The following is a 17,034-nucleotide window of genomic DNA, read 5'->3' on the forward strand; positions in this document are numbered from 1 at the left end:
CCAGCCTGGGGATGATTTTAGGAATGGTTCAGTCTTCATTATCCCTTCTCGCTCTGGGGGTACTTTAGAAATGAAAACATCATTGTGCCTTGGCCAAGGAAAATGTAGAAAAAATGGTAGAAAACCTGCTTTTCAGCTGCAGTCTAGGATGCAAAATTTTCCTCTTTAATTAAAACAAAACCCACCTTGGATGTCATGTGCAAAGGTGTTTGTATCATAGCACTGTTGATCCCGAAGGTAAATGATGGGGGCGGCCACTGCAGCCTGTGCTCTCTGTTGCCATCTTGGGGTGAAGACCGACAGAGGTTTTGGGGTGGGTGAGAAGAGAGGTGCTGCAAATGCATTCAGTCACAGTTTTTTGAAGTACAGTGGGTGGTTCTTTGACAGCTGCTTCAACCTTCAAAAAATACTTCATTTAATTCTGCTTTTTGTGGTCGTTCGGGAGTTGAAGTAACTTGGGTTTCACCATATTTATTAGACAGTGTACTAAAGACAATATCTATTTGGAAGCTTTTCTAAAATTATATATACATTCATGGGGGTTTTGTTTTCTTTTTTAAAGAGGAGAAAGTGATACTGAAACTTTTCTTCCCTCTTTTTGGCAGGTTTTCTTCACCAGTGGAGTGTGAGAAATAGAAACCGAAGATGAGTGAGCTGGAACAGTTACGGCAGGAGGCAGAGCAACTGCGAAATCAAATCAGAGTAAGAATTGCTAATTGCTTATTTTTCGTTATAAAGTTATCCTTTAAAGGAATAAAGTGTCAAGATTGCATCTGTTACTTGCTCCTGTTTAAGTTGTGCAAAGCTTAAAGTATTTCTAGAATATATGTTTAAAAATCAAAAAAGCCAGTCATTGATATAATGAAGTGCATTCATAATATTTCTTGAACAAGGTGTTTTATTTCCTATTGAAATTTGCTGGTTTGTTACTAGGAGTGTGTGTCTCTGCAAATTTTTTGTTTTGCATTTTTTTAAAAGAAATCAGCAGTAAACTTCGGGAATCTAGGCATAACAAACTAAAGTTAAGGATATTAGAAAAGCTAGTTTCTGGGCTGAGAGAAGCCCCTGCACTCCCACTCTTGCTATGCATGCAGGCCAAAGCAGGCAGTGTGAGAGAAAAGCAGCTGGGCTGGATGTCATGTCTGCAGGCCCTTTGTTTTTTTGCTTCCTGTCGAATTTATTTTTTTGAAAATGCAGATGCCCCCATATGTGCCAGTTTTTTGTTGAAATTACTCATCGAAGATAAACCAAGTATGAGCTGTCATACCCAAAGTCAGTTTACCAGGAATCTGTCGCAACATGCCTGTGTATTTCAGTGGTGCAGTTTTTAGTAGAGGAAAAAGTACAAAGCATAACAAGGATCTTCAAAGTCTATTTATTCTTTGTCAAAATTTCCTTGTTCTATAAGTCTGATTTCACAGTATCACAGTATAACAGTATGTTTGGGATTGGAAGGGACCTCAAAAGATCATCTAGTCCAATCCCCCTGCTGGAGCAGGAACGCCTAGATGAGGTCGCACAGGAACATGTCCAGGTGGGTTTTGAATGTCTCCAGAGAAGGAGACTCCACAACCCCCCTGGGCAGCCTGTTCCAGGCTCTGTCACCCTTACTGAGAAGAAGTTTTTTCTCAAATTTAAGTGGAACCTCTTGTGTTCCAGCTTGATCCCATTACCCCTTGTCCTATCATTGTTTGCCACTGAGAAGAGCCTGGCTCCATCCTCGTGGCACTCACCCTTTATATATTTATAAACATTAATAAGGTCACCCCTCAGTCTCCTCTTCTCCAAACTAAAGAGACCCAGCTCCCTCAGCCTTTCCTCATAAGGGAGATACTCCACTTCCTTCATCATCTTTGCCCTGTGCTGGACTCTCTCCAGCAGTTCCCTGTCCTGCTGGAACTGAGGGGCCCAGAACTGGACACAACATTCCAGATGTGGTCTCACCAGGGCAGAGTAGAGGGGAAGGAGGACTTCTCTCGACCTACTAACCACCCCCCTTGTAATACACCCCAGGTACCATTGGCCTTCCTGGCCACAAGGGTACAGTGCTGGCTCATGGTCATCCTGTTGTCCACCAGGACCCCCAGGTCCCTTTCCCCTACACTGCTCTCTAATATGTAATTTCCCAACCTATACTGGAACCTGGGGTTGTATGGGAATGCCTTGATTGAAATTATTACTTGCAACTAAGACTACAGTTTTCTCAGAATATGTTGCACACACTGACTTTTGTAGCCTGGCATCTGCTGGCAGCAGTTTTTCTGGGGGGTCTGCTGCTTGCTGCGGTGGACATGAGGCTGCTCATTAGTATCCGCTGTGCGATAAACACACCTTGTGTGTTAGTGCTTGTGTTGGGGACAAACGCTGCTGTTGGTGCTGCTCATTCAGTGTCATTCAAGGAGAGTTCTGACTCCAATTGTTTTCACTTAATACACTAAGACAAGCCAGGGGTCAGCCGGTGTGGCACTGGGTCCCCCTTCCAGCAGCTCTGTAGAGGAATGCACATAAATTTTAGTTTAAAATACTATTTTGTAAATTTAAGCTTTATTATGGCATTGCACAAAGAAAAGGTATACAGAATTTTTCAGTTCTTCCTCTGCCCGATGTGTAAAGATTTTCTCATTACATTATTTTGGACTGAGCCCATTAGTCTTTAATTCAGTCTTAGGAATCAGTCTGGCTTTATGGAAGATGGCATTCTGTGAAGAAGGAGATAACTAGACAAGTAAGAGAGCTAGACTGTGTTGCAGGAGTGTTTGCTTTTCACATTTTGGAGCATAGAAATCTGATTGGCTCTTTGTATAAGGGCAACGTTTTGTGTTTTTAGGTCAATTTAACTTTTCTCTTGTAACTCTGTCACCCAGACTTGAAACTGGATCTAGGCAGATGCAGCTGAGTAACCGTGCCTGTTGCTGTTGGTGTCTTTTGGGAATTAAGGTTTGCCTCTTTGGATCTGCGTGCAGGGTTGGATATTTTACGCTTAACTTCAGATTAATATCCAATTAGAAAATGCTTCTGATGACCTAGTCATCTTTCAAGAAAACTCCCTTGACCAAACAATTCAGCTTCATATTTATATAGGTGAATATTTATCTCATTAAATCATTGCACAGTTTTCTTCCTGAATAGGTGTTTTGTTTGGAAGGGGTAAGAGGAGAGATGTAGGATCTAAAAAAATAAGGGCTTTTTAAGTGTCTAGAATATCTAGCAGGCTGGTAATTTTCAGGAATTATTCTTGATACACTCCTAAAAAGAGGTGAGGTTGCTAACAACATTAGATGCTCTACATATAGCTAGCAGTTTGCTATCTTAGTTATTTATACCTCTTGTTTTTTGCCTGATATTTTCTGTAACAATAATGAAAAATCAGCTTTGTGCTTATAAATGAATTGAAAGTAAGATTGTACCTAGCAACTTGCTAAAGCAGAATAAACTGTTTTGCATAGCTGTCAATTTCCAAATAGACTCTTATAGTCTGCAGTGTTTTAGAAATGTCTAGTGACATTTTTTTTACAATATGTAACTGATGTGAGCACCTTTGCCTCCCCATGTGGTTACTGCAGCTGTAGCTCTGTTCTGTACACAGATAGATTGTGATGGATGGATAAAATAAGACTGCATGAATTTTGAGTGCAGGAAGTTTGAAACATCAGTGAATGATGAACTATTAGATAGCAGGATGCCTTTGTGGTTAAAGTTAATTCCTGTTTCTGTAGTAAAGTTCCCAAGTGATGCACGTCTTCACTAGGAGGATTGAAAGTCAGGAGGTGATATTTTGCAGTGTTGCATACTCAGCACATTGTCCTTTGAAATTAAATGACATTTTGAAAAACCAGCGAACCAATAATTTAAAAATATAGATGGTCTTCTGGGAAAAAAGTGTGTATGCTAGGAAATGGTGGAGACTGCGCATTGATTTATTCCACGCCCCCCAATCTGCGTTGTCTACTCCATGAACTGAGAAAAACCTACAATTATATAAAGGAACTTATGTTGCGACACTAATGATTCTGTCATGGTGATTCACTTGTAGAAATGACAGTTTAAAAGTGAGAATTAAAATAGCCTGTTGAAACTTTGCTTTTCCTACAAATTTGCAAGTCATATGGCAAGTATTAGCCTCAAGTATAGGTGTTGCTAATAGCACTTTGTCCAAGAAAAATTGCTTTGTTTCATTCAGATCGCATTCAGAGTTCATTTTATGTTGAACATCTTCAAGTGTTTCAGCTAAACTAAACAAAGTGGTTTACAATTCAGTGTGTTTCTGCCTGGGGATGAAATAAGTCCCGAGCGCTGGGGGATTTGCTGCTCTGGTATTTTAAACCCTTCTTGAATCCAGACGTCAACATTTTATAAATATTTCTACAGTTCAGACATTTTAAAAATAACTTGAGATGACTTAATCCACTCTCAGGCTTGCTTTCTGGGAGGAAAGCTATAAAGGGTGGTCAAAATAAACACGCACTAAAAAATTGTTGAAGTTGCAATGTCAAGTAACTCTCAAGCAAGAGCTGGAAGAATTTTAAGATCCTAGTCTGAATGTGATACGGTTCCAGAGCGTGTGAGTAAATGTTTCCTTTCCTCCTCTCCAAGAGGGCATTGCCATTAGTGTACAGATTAAACACTTTTGTGGGGCAGGGGGCACACAAATTAGTGGTGAAGAACGGCATCCATCATTTGTGGGTTGCCTGCTTCCTTGGTTGCAGAAGTCGGAAGGTATTTGGCAAAATTGTGGGGAGTTAGAAATGGTCTTGTGGCTGATCCTTCCATGCTGCTGTTGATAGTTTTATCTCCAGCTTGTGCTGTAGAGTTCCTGTCTAATTTTAAGCCAGTTGTTTAAACTGTGCTTCTCAGAAGTGGCTGCTGGCTGCGTGCCTTGTTTTGTTTAGTGAAGGCAGCAGGCTGAGTTGCAGGAGTGCAGCACAATTGTACCTGAAGCCGGGCTTTGCAAGATTGGAGTGTTACGAACTAGGTTTAGTGGTGCTCACCTGTGTCAGATGTCCAGTCTGCTACTCTGGTTATACAAGCAAAAGTAAAGTCTGTCTTCTAGGTGGGGTTGAATAGTACACAGAAAGTAAGTACTGTGCCCATAGAATCTGAAGTAAAAAAAGACAAGAGCATCTGTATGAAGATGTGAGCACCATCCATTCAATGAAATGCATGAGGGTGTTAGGAGAACATTCTTTTTCTTCATTTTGTGTGAAGTTCATCTGCAGCTTAAGCCTCAGGAAGCCTGCTGTCTGCCCTGCTCTCCAGATCCTGCCTGGTCATTTTCACCCAGCCTCTTGTAACTGCCATCATCACAGCTGTGATGGCAAGGAGAGCTAATGTAAGAGCCTCATCTGGCACAGAGCTTGCTCATCACCTGCAATACATGGTTGCTTTTTCAGGTGATCAGTTCTTCCTCTTCTCTTGGACTCAGCACATCCACAGCAGGGCAGGAGTGCAGGGCAGAGGGGGGGCGCTGGGACCATAGGATGGCTGCAAATGCCCTTGAATCGCATCTTCTGTAGAAAGGGAGACTCAACATTTGCTGGACGTGGCCCTTCTTAAACCTCTTGTCCTCCAGCACCACCCAGCTTGTGTGCCTGTGCTTCACGTTCCTTGGGCAGTAAAACACATGAGGGTGACAGAAGGCACATTGGCATGTAAGGTGGTGTTGGCTTGTGGCTTTTTGAGTGTGGTGAAGTCCAGCTTAAAACTTATTTTTCCTTTAGACGCTTCCTCTCAGTTGACTGTCAGTGTTGCCTTTTAGATTGAAATTGTTCCATTCTTTTGTTTCAGGATGCAAGGAAAGCGTGTAGTGACACAACTCTTGCTCAGGTACGTTCTTAAGCCTGTGTATAGGCTGTTACTTGATATATAAAAGAAATTAAAATCCCTACAATTTATGACTGTAACATGTTCCTGTTTAGTAGCTGGAAGAACAAAGTAGAACTGGCCTTTGGAAATGCACTGTGTTTATTTATACAGTTATTTAAAGCAAAACACCACCACTAAAAACAAAGCAAATGAACAAAACCAGAAAAAGGCAAAAAAAACCCCAACCAGTCAAAAAAATGACCGTGTTTTAGTGGGTTTTGGTTCCAGTTTACCTTTTAAATAGACTGTGGTTTTGTGTTTAGTATTCTTAGAAAGACTTAAATAAATGTCTTCTAGCTGCATTTTAGAAAAGTATTTTGCATTTGAAGTTCTGCCATGCTTTTAAAAGTAACAGCGCATTAAATACTGGGAGGATTTTCTTGCATTGATCTTAGTTAAAAGCTCACAGATTTGATAATCTGAAGCAGCCTCAGTATTATATAGTATTATTTTTAAAAACTTTCTAAAGCTTCAGGTGTAGCCATTGTGAAGCATGTTAGCTTATCTTCTGTAAAAGTCTGTTTTCCCTGGTGCTGTGTGGACCTACCCCTGGCCTGTACGCTAGTATCCTTTTTTATGTTGCATGCCAAGATAGCTTATTTTCTATCAAAGTTCAAGTGTATTTAGTTATCTTGTATATTAAAAATAGTCCTCAGTATCTCAGGGGTGTTTTTCTTTATTTTTAGATCACAACAAGCCTGGACTCGGTGGGTCGAATTCAAATGCGAACAAGGCGTACGCTTCGAGGTCACTTAGCCAAAATCTACGCTATGCACTGGGGATCTGACTCAAGGTTCGTACCAGGGAGCCTTAAACCTCCACGTTAAGGGTTAGAAATCTGGCTGTTGCTTGTCGAATTAGTACAAGGTTTTGGGAGCCGTACGGAGTGGTGTCAGTGCACTTGCAGGGGGATCACAGCCCATGACTGTGGTGGCTTTTTGTCTTTAGTTACAGTTTGCCTTCTGAAAACCAGTGAGGGCTGCACAGCGGTAATAGAAAAGCCATGAGAGGAACTTTGCTTGTTCTCACCACACACGTTGTGCCTTTTCCTTCTTTTAATCAAGTTCTTTGAGTCTGTCTAAGCAAGAGGAGGGGATGTGGTGATGCGTATTTTTGGAGTGATGGATATTGTATTTTCCAAGGTGTTGAATAATTATGTAACTTCTGTAAGAATAGGTATGATAACTTTAAGAACAAATTTGATTTCACTGTAAAAAAAGAGCCTTTTGTACATAGGGGAAAAAGTTCCTTTGCTTCTAGAAGGGAGTTTTGTTACGCTGCCTCGAGAGCAACTGATGGTCAGGTCTTAGTGGAGCCTTGCGGTCTGTTCTCCCTCATGTAGTCCACAAAAAATCTAGAATCTGCTCTCAAAATAAGGTTTATTTTCCCCTGAATTTCTTGTTTATTTTTGTGTAGTTGTATAGTTAAAATACTAGTATACGAAAAATAAAAGCAGCTGTGGAGAGAGTTCATGAAATGTGTTTTCGGTAAGTTGGTGGTTCTGTCCATTGTTAATCATGAGTCCCTGTGGACACAGGGATTCTGTGGTCAGATAATATATAGGTCTTTGAGATTTTTGCCAACAAATGTTGTTGATTGTCTGTCCCCTCCCCCCCACAAGTGTCAGTAATGAAATGATGAAATTTGTGAATCACTGACTACTCATGCATGATGTATGTCTATTTTGAGATTATTTTTGTTTGTTTTATATTAACATATTTTGTGTTTATATTTAGGCTACTAGTCAGTGCTTCTCAAGATGGAAAATTAATTATTTGGGATAGTTATACAACAAATAAGGTAGAGTTATTTATAATTCATATCAACAATTCATGCATCATTTATGTGTTTGAGGGTGGTTATGTCAATTTTTACATGTTTGCAAGGCAAAACATGAAAAGCAGCAGTCTTTTTCTAAGTCAGACATCACTTTTTAAAAATGGATCTTCTCTCATGACTAGCTGGTTACTGGAGATACGTTGCAGGTTGTGTCTCAGCAGCAGCAGTTCTAAGTTATATGCAATGTTTTTTCTGTAGTTTGCTAATGTGGTAACCTGTAGCTATTGCTCTCTGTCCCTATGGTGTTGCTTCTGAAACTAATTTGGCTGTAAATTGTAGAAATACACAAGCTCAGAATTCACAAGCACACTTTGCTTTTGGGGACAGAGAAAGAAGGAGGGAAAACTGTCCAGTCTCCGTGGGTACAACCATCCCCTTTTTTATCATGTAGTTCGGAGAGGTGGAAGAACTGGACAAAGAAATTGAAGTAGGATAAACAAGTTTAGTAAATGTCTAAGTTTAGAATAACTTTGCTATTAAGTAATGTACTGAAGTTCTGTAGACCCACCTCAGAGACTGCTGATCTTTTTCGTTCTAGTATGTATGTATAAATATGAGGCTGAGCTGTAATATGTTCTAAAGTGAAAGTACCGAAATACAATACACAATCTACTTGGTGTGTTTAATCTGCTACAGTTAATTAATTATATGAATGACCTCAGTGAAAGCTGCCATGTGATGTGGCATTCACGAGTTGTGTCTTTCCGAAGATGCACGCCATTCCTTTGCGATCCTCCTGGGTGATGACTTGTGCCTATGCACCCTCTGGAAACTATGTTGCCTGCGGTGGATTGGACAACATCTGCTCCATATACAACCTGAAAACCAGAGAGGGAAACGTGAGAGTGAGCCGAGAGCTGCCAGGCCATACAGGTCAGCAAGGTTCTTGCTTCAGCTTCGGTGTTTTTATTGCACCAAATGAAATGATCTCACCTGGAGGTGTGTTGTGAACTGTGAAACAGTTCCATTGCTTTACAGACAAGCTGTGAGGGAATTTTGATCTTGGATATTAAACTTCAGCTATTACTCCTGGGTCTGAAACTAACGTAACTGTTTTGTTTTTTAGGATACTTGTCCTGTTGTCGCTTTCTAGATGACAACCAAATTGTCACTAGCTCAGGAGACACCACTTGGTGAGTTTTTTAACTCCTTTGGCCTTTTTTTCCCCACTCTTTTTTTTTTTTTTTCCTCTTTTCATTCGTTTGTTTTTCCTCCAATCCCTTAACTGGTGTTTAAAATTTAAATTACCAAATAACCACACAAGTTGTGTCCATGTTGTCACTTTATCTGCAGCGCTTTGTGGGACATTGAAACCGGGCAGCAGACCACCACGTTCACCGGGCACACTGGCGACGTGATGAGTCTCTCTCTAAGTCCAGACATGAGGACTTTTGTTTCGGGTGCCTGTGATGCCTCCTCGAAGCTCTGGGATATCCGAGATGGAATGTGCCGGCAGTCGTTCACAGGGCACGTGTCAGATATCAACGCAGTTTGTGTAAGTGATCATTTGTATTTCCACATGGGAGGAGAGGGGGGCGATAAAAGCTACAGCTGCCTGAATTCAGTTTATAGTCTACTGGATTACCTCAATTTAAAATCCATTACTTTATGAGGGTAGAGGTTGTTAAATCGTGTGTAGCAAGGAAGGTTGTTTAATAACTTGCGATCTAGTTTATAATTATTATTACTGTTATCTATGATGCGTTCTTGGAATAGTTTCAGCTATGTTTTAGAAGCAAAGAATGGAGGGGGGAACTTTTTGCAGTGTGACAATGTGTGAAAAACTGAAAGTTGTGGATAAATGCAATATGCTAATGGGAGCAAAACAGCCAAGCATCCTCATCTTAAAAGCTTTTTGTTGAATGAAAATGTACTTGATCTTTTCTGTTGAAAAGAGCTCTCATTGAAATACTCTGGAAGGCAAAGTTAAAATCAGTACTTACGTTGAATATTCATCCCTGGAATCATTTTGTAATATTTATAAACTGGATTATATTTCCTCTCTGTCATAGTAACACTATGTTCTGATCTGCAAGATACAAGCTCTGATAAAAAGGGAATGAAATCTAAATCTAAGCTGCATCTGTTTTTGATAAACATGACAAATTATTAAGGCTGAGAAAATACCAAAGGCATGACGAGTAGAAAAATGCAGTTCCTATACTTAGACCTGAATCCCGAGATGTGTCGAGTTCTTTTCATTCCCATTTCAATCAATATGGCTGTTGCAAGAATGACTCTGATTTGGAGTAGATTGTTTTGGAAATGGAATTGCTTGCTTGCAATGGTGTGTCTCAGCTGAGCCGCCCCGGCTGAGCAGCTCAGGCTGGGGCGTCGTGTTTCTGCGTCCCCGGCTCCTCCGGCCCTTGGCCAGGACACACAACCCTGGGTGTTCATTTGGTAGGAGGGAGCTGCATCCGCTCTGACTCTTGTGACACCGAGTGCAGGAGCTGTCTGGGGACAACTCCAGTCAGTCAGGTGTTGCTGGTACAAGTCAAGGAGTGTTCCATCGCATAGGTGTGTATATGCAGTTTTTTAAAAAAATAAATGATTCTGCTTTTATCTGGTCATCCTGGTGAAAGAATCCTGTGATGTTCATGCATTATTTCGAAAACAATACATTCTTCTGGTGTCAAACTCCTGTCTCTTAATTAAAACTTTCAGTTTTTCCCTAATGGACATGCATTCGCCACTGGATCTGATGATGCCACTTGCCGACTCTTCGACCTGCGCGCAGACCAAGAATTAATGATGTATTCGCACGACAACATCATCTGCGGGATCACTTCTGTAGCCTTCTCCAAAAGCGGCCGCCTCTTGCTAGCAGGTTATGATGACTTCAACTGCAACGTGTGGGACACTCTGAAGGGGGAGAGAGCAGGTGAGTACATCACTGCAATGAGCTCAAGTTTCCCTTTTTCTTGGCAGAAATTAGTGCAAAATGCAGAGGCAGATGACTGCCAGCGCTGCTGCTGATGTTCTGGAACCTGCTTGCTTCATCTTAGCACTTTTTTCTTTTGGAATGGCATCCTTTTATTTTTTTTGCATTTGGTTATGTCTTCCAGTCGCTGCCCTGCAGCACAATTTCATCTAGATGGTGTGTGGAGTAAGTGAAATACTCCTGGTTTTGGGTATTGACCATTATTTGTGTGCTGGAAGATGCCACCTCGTGAGGCTGAGCAACAGCCTCCAAAATTACATTACGTCTGCAGAAAATATATTTCACTGAAATGTTTGAAATTAAGTAATACAAAATTATACATTTGCATTGACTTTTGCACCCATCAGTGGAAGTGATTCAGAATACAGTAGTGGTTTTGCTTTGGGCGAGAGGGGAAGTGGACACTTTTAGTCCTTAAATTAGCTACTTCTCTCAGGATATACACAGCGTGTTTATGGCATAGCTACATCTGTCTCGCTTTGTACAGTAATTCACGTGATGGGGCCTGGTTCGGTTCTGAACCTTGACTCTGCTGTTCAGGCTGAAAATATCCCCTTCTCCTTACGGGACACGGACAGGCTGAGTTTGACCAGACCTGGCTGCGGTACCTTGGGAGAGCGGGCGAGCGCAAGGAGGGCTGGAAGGAGAGCAAAAACAAAGCGGGGAAAGGCAGAGTACGGGGGCCCTGTCCTGGGACCCTGACACAACATATGGCGAGTTTTTAATCCTCCGTGTTTGTAGAACATGAGAAACTCCAGGTAGTTCCTGTATCCAGGGCATTGTCAGAAGACATCACGTTTGATTTTGGAAGTACTTGATGGCTGAAATTGTGGACAGCATTGCCGAGAACAGGGACAAAACAGCAGAGAGCCTGAGTAGGGATGAGGAGGTTTTGGGGCAGAAAGAAGGAAAAGTAGTAAGGGCAGAGAGAAAAATGGAAGATATCGTGTGCACATAATTTTTAAAAACCTCATTGTTGAGTTTCATTGGTTTGGCTGTTGTGATGTATATAGTTCTTCAGGGTAAAGACAAAGAGGGTGACGAGACCTTGCATTACATCTTTTTTTAGCGATTTTGAAGACTTACCTGGGAGAGCAGAGTAACAGCTGAAGTCCTTGACCTCCTATCAATACTGACTTTCATTGCTTCTTCTTTTCCAGGTGTCCTTGCTGGCCATGACAACCGTGTCAGCTGTCTAGGTGTTACTGATGACGGCATGGCTGTAGCTACAGGGTCTTGGGACAGTTTTCTCAGAATCTGGAATTAACTGGGAGCCAAACATGTACATTCTCCATTTGAGACCTGGAGAGATCAATGCTGCAGCCTATAGCTGTGAAATAACATTTCTACCTTGTATTTGCAGGTGAAGTTTTTCTATTCACTGATTATTACACAAAGAGGCTTTCTGTAAACTAGAAAAAAATCAAGTGAAGAAATAGGGGAGGGGGGAAGAAATCACTGACTTTTTAAAAGGGGCCAGCACACATAATCATGGTGACCGACAAACTAAGAGCCAGTCTTTTTGTTTTTGGTGGTTTGGTTAGATTGTCCTTGAAGGGTTTTTGCTTGTGCTCAGTCTGCTAATCCTGTACTTTTTTTTGTACATAACAGAATATACACATTATAGCAGCCAATCATGTAACATTTGTCTGTATGTAAAGAAATATGTTTGCATTTTTTAAGGAACTACATTTATAGCTTTGCTTTTAACCTGAGATGTCACTTCTGAGTTTTGTAGTGGACGAACTAGATTGCTGTTTTAAATGTTTTTGTGAATTTACTGTAGATAAAGTGAAGCCAATGGTATGTATGTGTTTTTATAATGGAAGGCATTTGAGATTTTTTTAAAGGCCCTGGAGACTCCCAGTTGATACCCACCGCCTTATTCACTCACTCCTTGACCTGCTTGCCTGTTTTTAATCGTGGGGGTTCTTCCTTTAAGCCAGTGGTTCCTGGTTCATCCATTGGCAATCATGGCCTCCAAACACCAAGGAGTTAATGCCGGGCAGATTTGCAACAACAGCAAAAATAATTTAAAAAAAAAGGTAAAAAATAGGGTTTTAGAAGTATTAGCTTCCTTACTGCAGCTTCTCGCATCAGTTATCCCACGCGGTCCCTGGGTGCGGGAGCCGAGTGACCCGCCTTGCTGTCGGTAAGTGGCCGAGTGCTTTTCCTTCTGACCATTCAGCTCCAGCCACACGAGGCAGTTCTGGCCCATCACAAACTCCGCTGATTTGCACTAACAGAATGATCAGGCGCGATGCTCGGTGTGCGGAAAGCAGTGGGTTTGCAAAGCTTGCTCCGTTACCACAATCAGCTGAGGCATTCGGGAGGACTTTGCTTAGATTCTTAAAGAAGATTTCAATGTGCAGTTAAGTAACCCATAACTCCTCTCGGAATGAGGGGGTTGCCAAAGCGTACCACAACCAAAAACGCTTCTTGTCAGTTCTGTGCAGTGTGAATTATAAAAAGGAATTGTGTAGCTTAAAACGAACCAAATAACCTTACTTTTACCTGTGGGACTCTTTAAAACTTCGGACTATAAACCTAGTGATTTGCCTGTTCTCCTGTGGTCACAGAGGTCTGGACCATGGTGGCTTATTAATTAGATGCTAATTGTTCTGCAGCTCTGCTGCTGTAAATAAGCCATTTCCTCTCCTGGTCTTGATTTTATTCTGAATTTTGATGTCAGTTGCTTATAAAATGTGGTTTCTGATTAAGTACATTTGAGTGTAGATAAAGGACAACCAAGTGACTGATGCCCATTTGAAACTACCCAGGAAGGGGGCTGAACTTCTTGGTGCCTGGCAGCGCTTGCAATGGATGTTCTCTTGGGAATCTAAACGTCTGTGGTTTTGGAAAGGGAAATTAAGTCTATTGGCTTCTCTTAAGTGACTTATTTTAAAGATCTGTGAGTTCTAAATCATCAGGTTGGAAGATAATGTTAGTCTGCCTTCATCTGAAGTTATGGGGAGTCTGGGTATCTCGGGGTCAGGTAGTAAATGTAAGTGCCCGGTATCGTGTCATATATCAAACCAGATTGGTGGCTGAGATGGCGATTCATCCAATTTCTGACATTTGTAATCCTAAATTTCAGTACTTCCAGACTGTGCCTGTAAACTTGCCATGTCTATAATGGTGAAGGTGCCAATAAATGTACCAGTCAATCACAGTAAATTCACTTTTTAAACAAGAAAAAGGCGCATCTTGTGCTGGAGCGGTGCACGTGTACGGCCAGCAGACTGTGCTGCAGGACCACAATCACACTGCGGTGTATGGCACAGGAATCCCTCAGCGTTTTGCGCTGTGATCTGTCTGTGCTAACAGAACTATGATGGAATTCTTGTTACTCTCTGGAGTGAGCAGCTCTTTGGGATCTTGCAGACCTGGTTTATTTTTCAGTGGTACACTTGATTAAGTTTTTTAACTCACAGCTGCCTTGAGTGAATCATTCTGGAAATTTGTTACTATGGAATTTTAAGAAAATATTCTTTTTCTAAAAATCTCTTTTCCATAGAAGTGTGTTTTGAACCAATTTGCTGGTCAACACCGTTGCAAGGACGGGTGCCATTTTTACATTCTGGTATTAAAACTAGTTTCTACTTGCAAAACTCCAAAAAACAATTTTACAAATGTATATAAATAACTTTTCTTAAAAGTTCAGGTAGATGGTAAAGGTGGTAATGGCACTCATACAGGTATCACTGCAAATAATTCCACTATTATTGCTTGATGGGCAATTGTCTGTTGGATTCAGCTGCTTTTAAAAGAAATAATAAGGAATGTGAACTACTTGCTGCTGAGGTTTCCAAAAGCATCGTACAAATATCTGCTGGGTTTTGCTGGGGGGTGACCGGTGTCTGTAGCTGCAGGTCCTGAGGCGGCTCCTCGGGTGTCGATGTACAAGGGAACCTGGAAGAACCCCGAGCAACACCCGGAAAACAGGACCTGACGCTTCTTGGGAACTTAGAGCCAGCCTGTGGTAGATGCTGCCAAGGTGACGTTTGCTGGCTTAATTGTTGTCCTGGATGTAGTTCAGAGTTGTTTTGGTTTGTTTTTTAGAGCCTACAGATTTTATGTAACACATTGTTATTGTATGAGGCCAAATAATGAACTCGCACAGGCTGCGGCATTTCCTTTTTTAAACGGCTATAAGTGACCTTTCACTATTGATGCCCTTACTAAAATGGTTGCGATTTTCATGGTAAAAGCTCAAACTTCCTCCTAATATGAGGAAGGTAATAAAAGGACCCTTCACAGGTTTTACTTAAAAGGTTTAATGCCCAGAGAACAGTATGTGCCTGTAGTTCGGTGTAGGCCCCGGTGTGCAGCTGGGCTGATTGCTGACCGTGCCATGACAGCACCTGCGCTTACACAGCAGATTCTGCAGCACTCGTGGGTGCAGCTTAACCTGTCTTGAAAAGTTCCTTGCCAAACTGCATCATTATGTGAATGTCAAATAACTGGTGTAATTACAGCAAAAGGGTAACTAAGAACATCGTGCCAAAACGGTGCCAAGGTAACTCTTTCCCAGCCTCTCTTCCAAAAACCTAATGGGTTATGGCTTGGGAAGTGGAACTATGTGCTGTAACAAGAGTTATTTTATTCAGGTACAGTTTTGTCAGCATTTTCTAATGTTGATCTAACTTAGCGGTAGAGAATACTGACCAGGCGAGTGCCCAGCTTGGAACAATCCTGTGTACACCTGGACATCCATTTGTTGGTAGAGATATTGGTTGAGATTCTGGAAGCCGCAAAAAGCTTTTCGGTGGCATCTCACGGATGTGTACTCGGTAACTCCAGTCACGTGGGCCTGTTTCCATCTGTCTCCAGACCTTTTTTCTTGCGCACATCGCTGCCCTCTGCCTTGCTAAAGTGCAGATACATTGTGGTATCTGGCAGACCTGACCATTCAAGGTATTGATAACAATACATACAATTGGAAGTGGAACGTGGATTAAATAGGCTTTTCCCCACCCGAGGAGAGGGCCTGACCTTGACTTGGCGAAGCTGAATTGATGTAAGAGCTGGTCCTAGTGTGCTTACTGTAATGCATGGGTTGGAAATAGTTTAATTCAGTTAGTGTAACCGCTTGTCCCACAATGAAGTTCACATTACTTTAAGGTGGAATGAAAACATTGTGCAAACATTCCAAGAGTGCTTAGTTGTTCCTCCTCGAGGACACTGTCACCTCCACTAGGTTTAGTGCTGTGCTTTGAGATGTTGGTGAGAGTATTGGCTAATTCAACTAGTTGGTATAAATGGTTGTGTAGCAGAATGACTGATTTTTGAGATAGCATTTCCTGTACAAGTAATTAAGCATGGGTTGATGGTGCACTTTGTATAATCTGGCGTGCATGCTGGGAAACGACTTCCTACACTTCAGAGGCACCACAAGCCTTTTTATCCAATTGCTGGTTATGTAAAATACATGCAGAATGTTAATGCAGTGTTGTTATGGTAAATGTGTGAACAGTGTTACTAATTGATATAACTGATAACAGATTACATGTGCCTGACATTCTTATACCACACAGTATGTTTAGGTTTTAACTAATATGGACTTCGGTGGAATAGTCTTAGATATTTCAAGCCTTTGTTTTACTTACACAATGGTGCTCTATTTGTGTTTTTCTCCTTTTTTTTAAAAAATGAAAGCATCTGAACACTTGTAGTACATATGACATCCAAAGGAGTCCAAAACAAAACGCTTCTAAACATGCTTGATGTTAATTTGCCTTCAGTTTCCAGCATTTCTCATCAGCTAGGTTTGTTTTATGGGTTTTTTTTACTTGTTGCTGACTACTTTGGAAAACTTTGGTAACGTTACCAATTATGAAGTGATTCTGCACTGCCTTTGGATTGTGTATGTATTCAGAAACAGTCTTAAAGCTTTTATTTAAGCTATTAAAAAAACCAGGGACTCGTGCCATTTGTTCTTTAACAGTGCTGTTGTAAAAAGACTTCCCTGTGAAAAAAAAATATCACTTGCTATGAACTCTGTTTATAGCTTTTTTTTTCCACGATGGATCTTTTCCTTTGTATTTGTACAGTGGCTCAGTGAAAGATGTTGCCATGAGTTGATATTGTAACCAATAAACAAGTGCTTTTAACCAGACTCTGTCACTTGGAGTGTTTTATTCCAGCTGTAATGACGAGTGGCCCCAGGGATGGGGACTGTGTGTGTCCTGGAACGGTGACAGCCCAGCCCTGCCCTCAACACTCAATTCTGGCTTCTGTTTTCTCCCAAACCAACACCTGTAATGGCTCATTAAGTGTTCTATGGAGCGCACAGCCTGCCGGCTGCAGGAAGCAGCTTTTTCAATGCAACCTCAGCAGTTCTGTCCTATCCTGTGACCTGTAAGAGCTATGCTGAGGTTGTCACCTTCGAT

General features: G+C 41.4%; 1 protein-coding gene across 3 annotated transcripts in view; it reads left to right on the forward strand.

Moving 5' to 3' along the window:
- GNB4 (G protein subunit beta 4) overlaps positions 1–16,753 on the forward strand; it is a 34,257-nt gene extending 17,504 nt beyond the window's left edge. For 2 of the 3 annotated variants that reach the window (XM_080349319.1, XM_080349320.1), the window contains exons 2-10: positions 606–702; positions 5,785–5,823; positions 6,549–6,655; positions 7,599–7,662; positions 8,412–8,574; positions 8,768–8,834; positions 8,995–9,196; positions 10,366–10,582; positions 11,803–16,753. In XM_080349319.1, the coding sequence (XP_080205445.1) occupies positions 646–702; positions 5,785–5,823; positions 6,549–6,655; positions 7,599–7,662; positions 8,412–8,574; positions 8,768–8,834; positions 8,995–9,196; positions 10,366–10,582; positions 11,803–11,909 (1,023 nt within the window). In that variant the 5' untranslated portion in view covers positions 606–645 and the 3' untranslated portion in view covers positions 11,910–16,753. Of the gene's footprint in view, positions 1–605; positions 703–5,784; positions 5,824–6,548; positions 6,656–7,598; positions 7,663–8,411; positions 8,575–8,767; positions 8,835–8,994; positions 9,197–10,365; positions 10,583–11,802 lie in introns of those variants that run through there. The other variant, XM_080349321.1, reaches the window with a different exon arrangement.
- The last annotated feature ends 281 nt before the right edge of the window (positions 16,754–17,034 follow it).

The sequence above is a fragment of the Nesoenas mayeri genome (genome assembly GCF_963082525.1).
Source record: "Nesoenas mayeri genome assembly, chromosome: 9".
Classification (NCBI taxonomy): Eukaryota; Metazoa; Chordata; class Aves; order Columbiformes; family Columbidae; genus Nesoenas; species Nesoenas mayeri.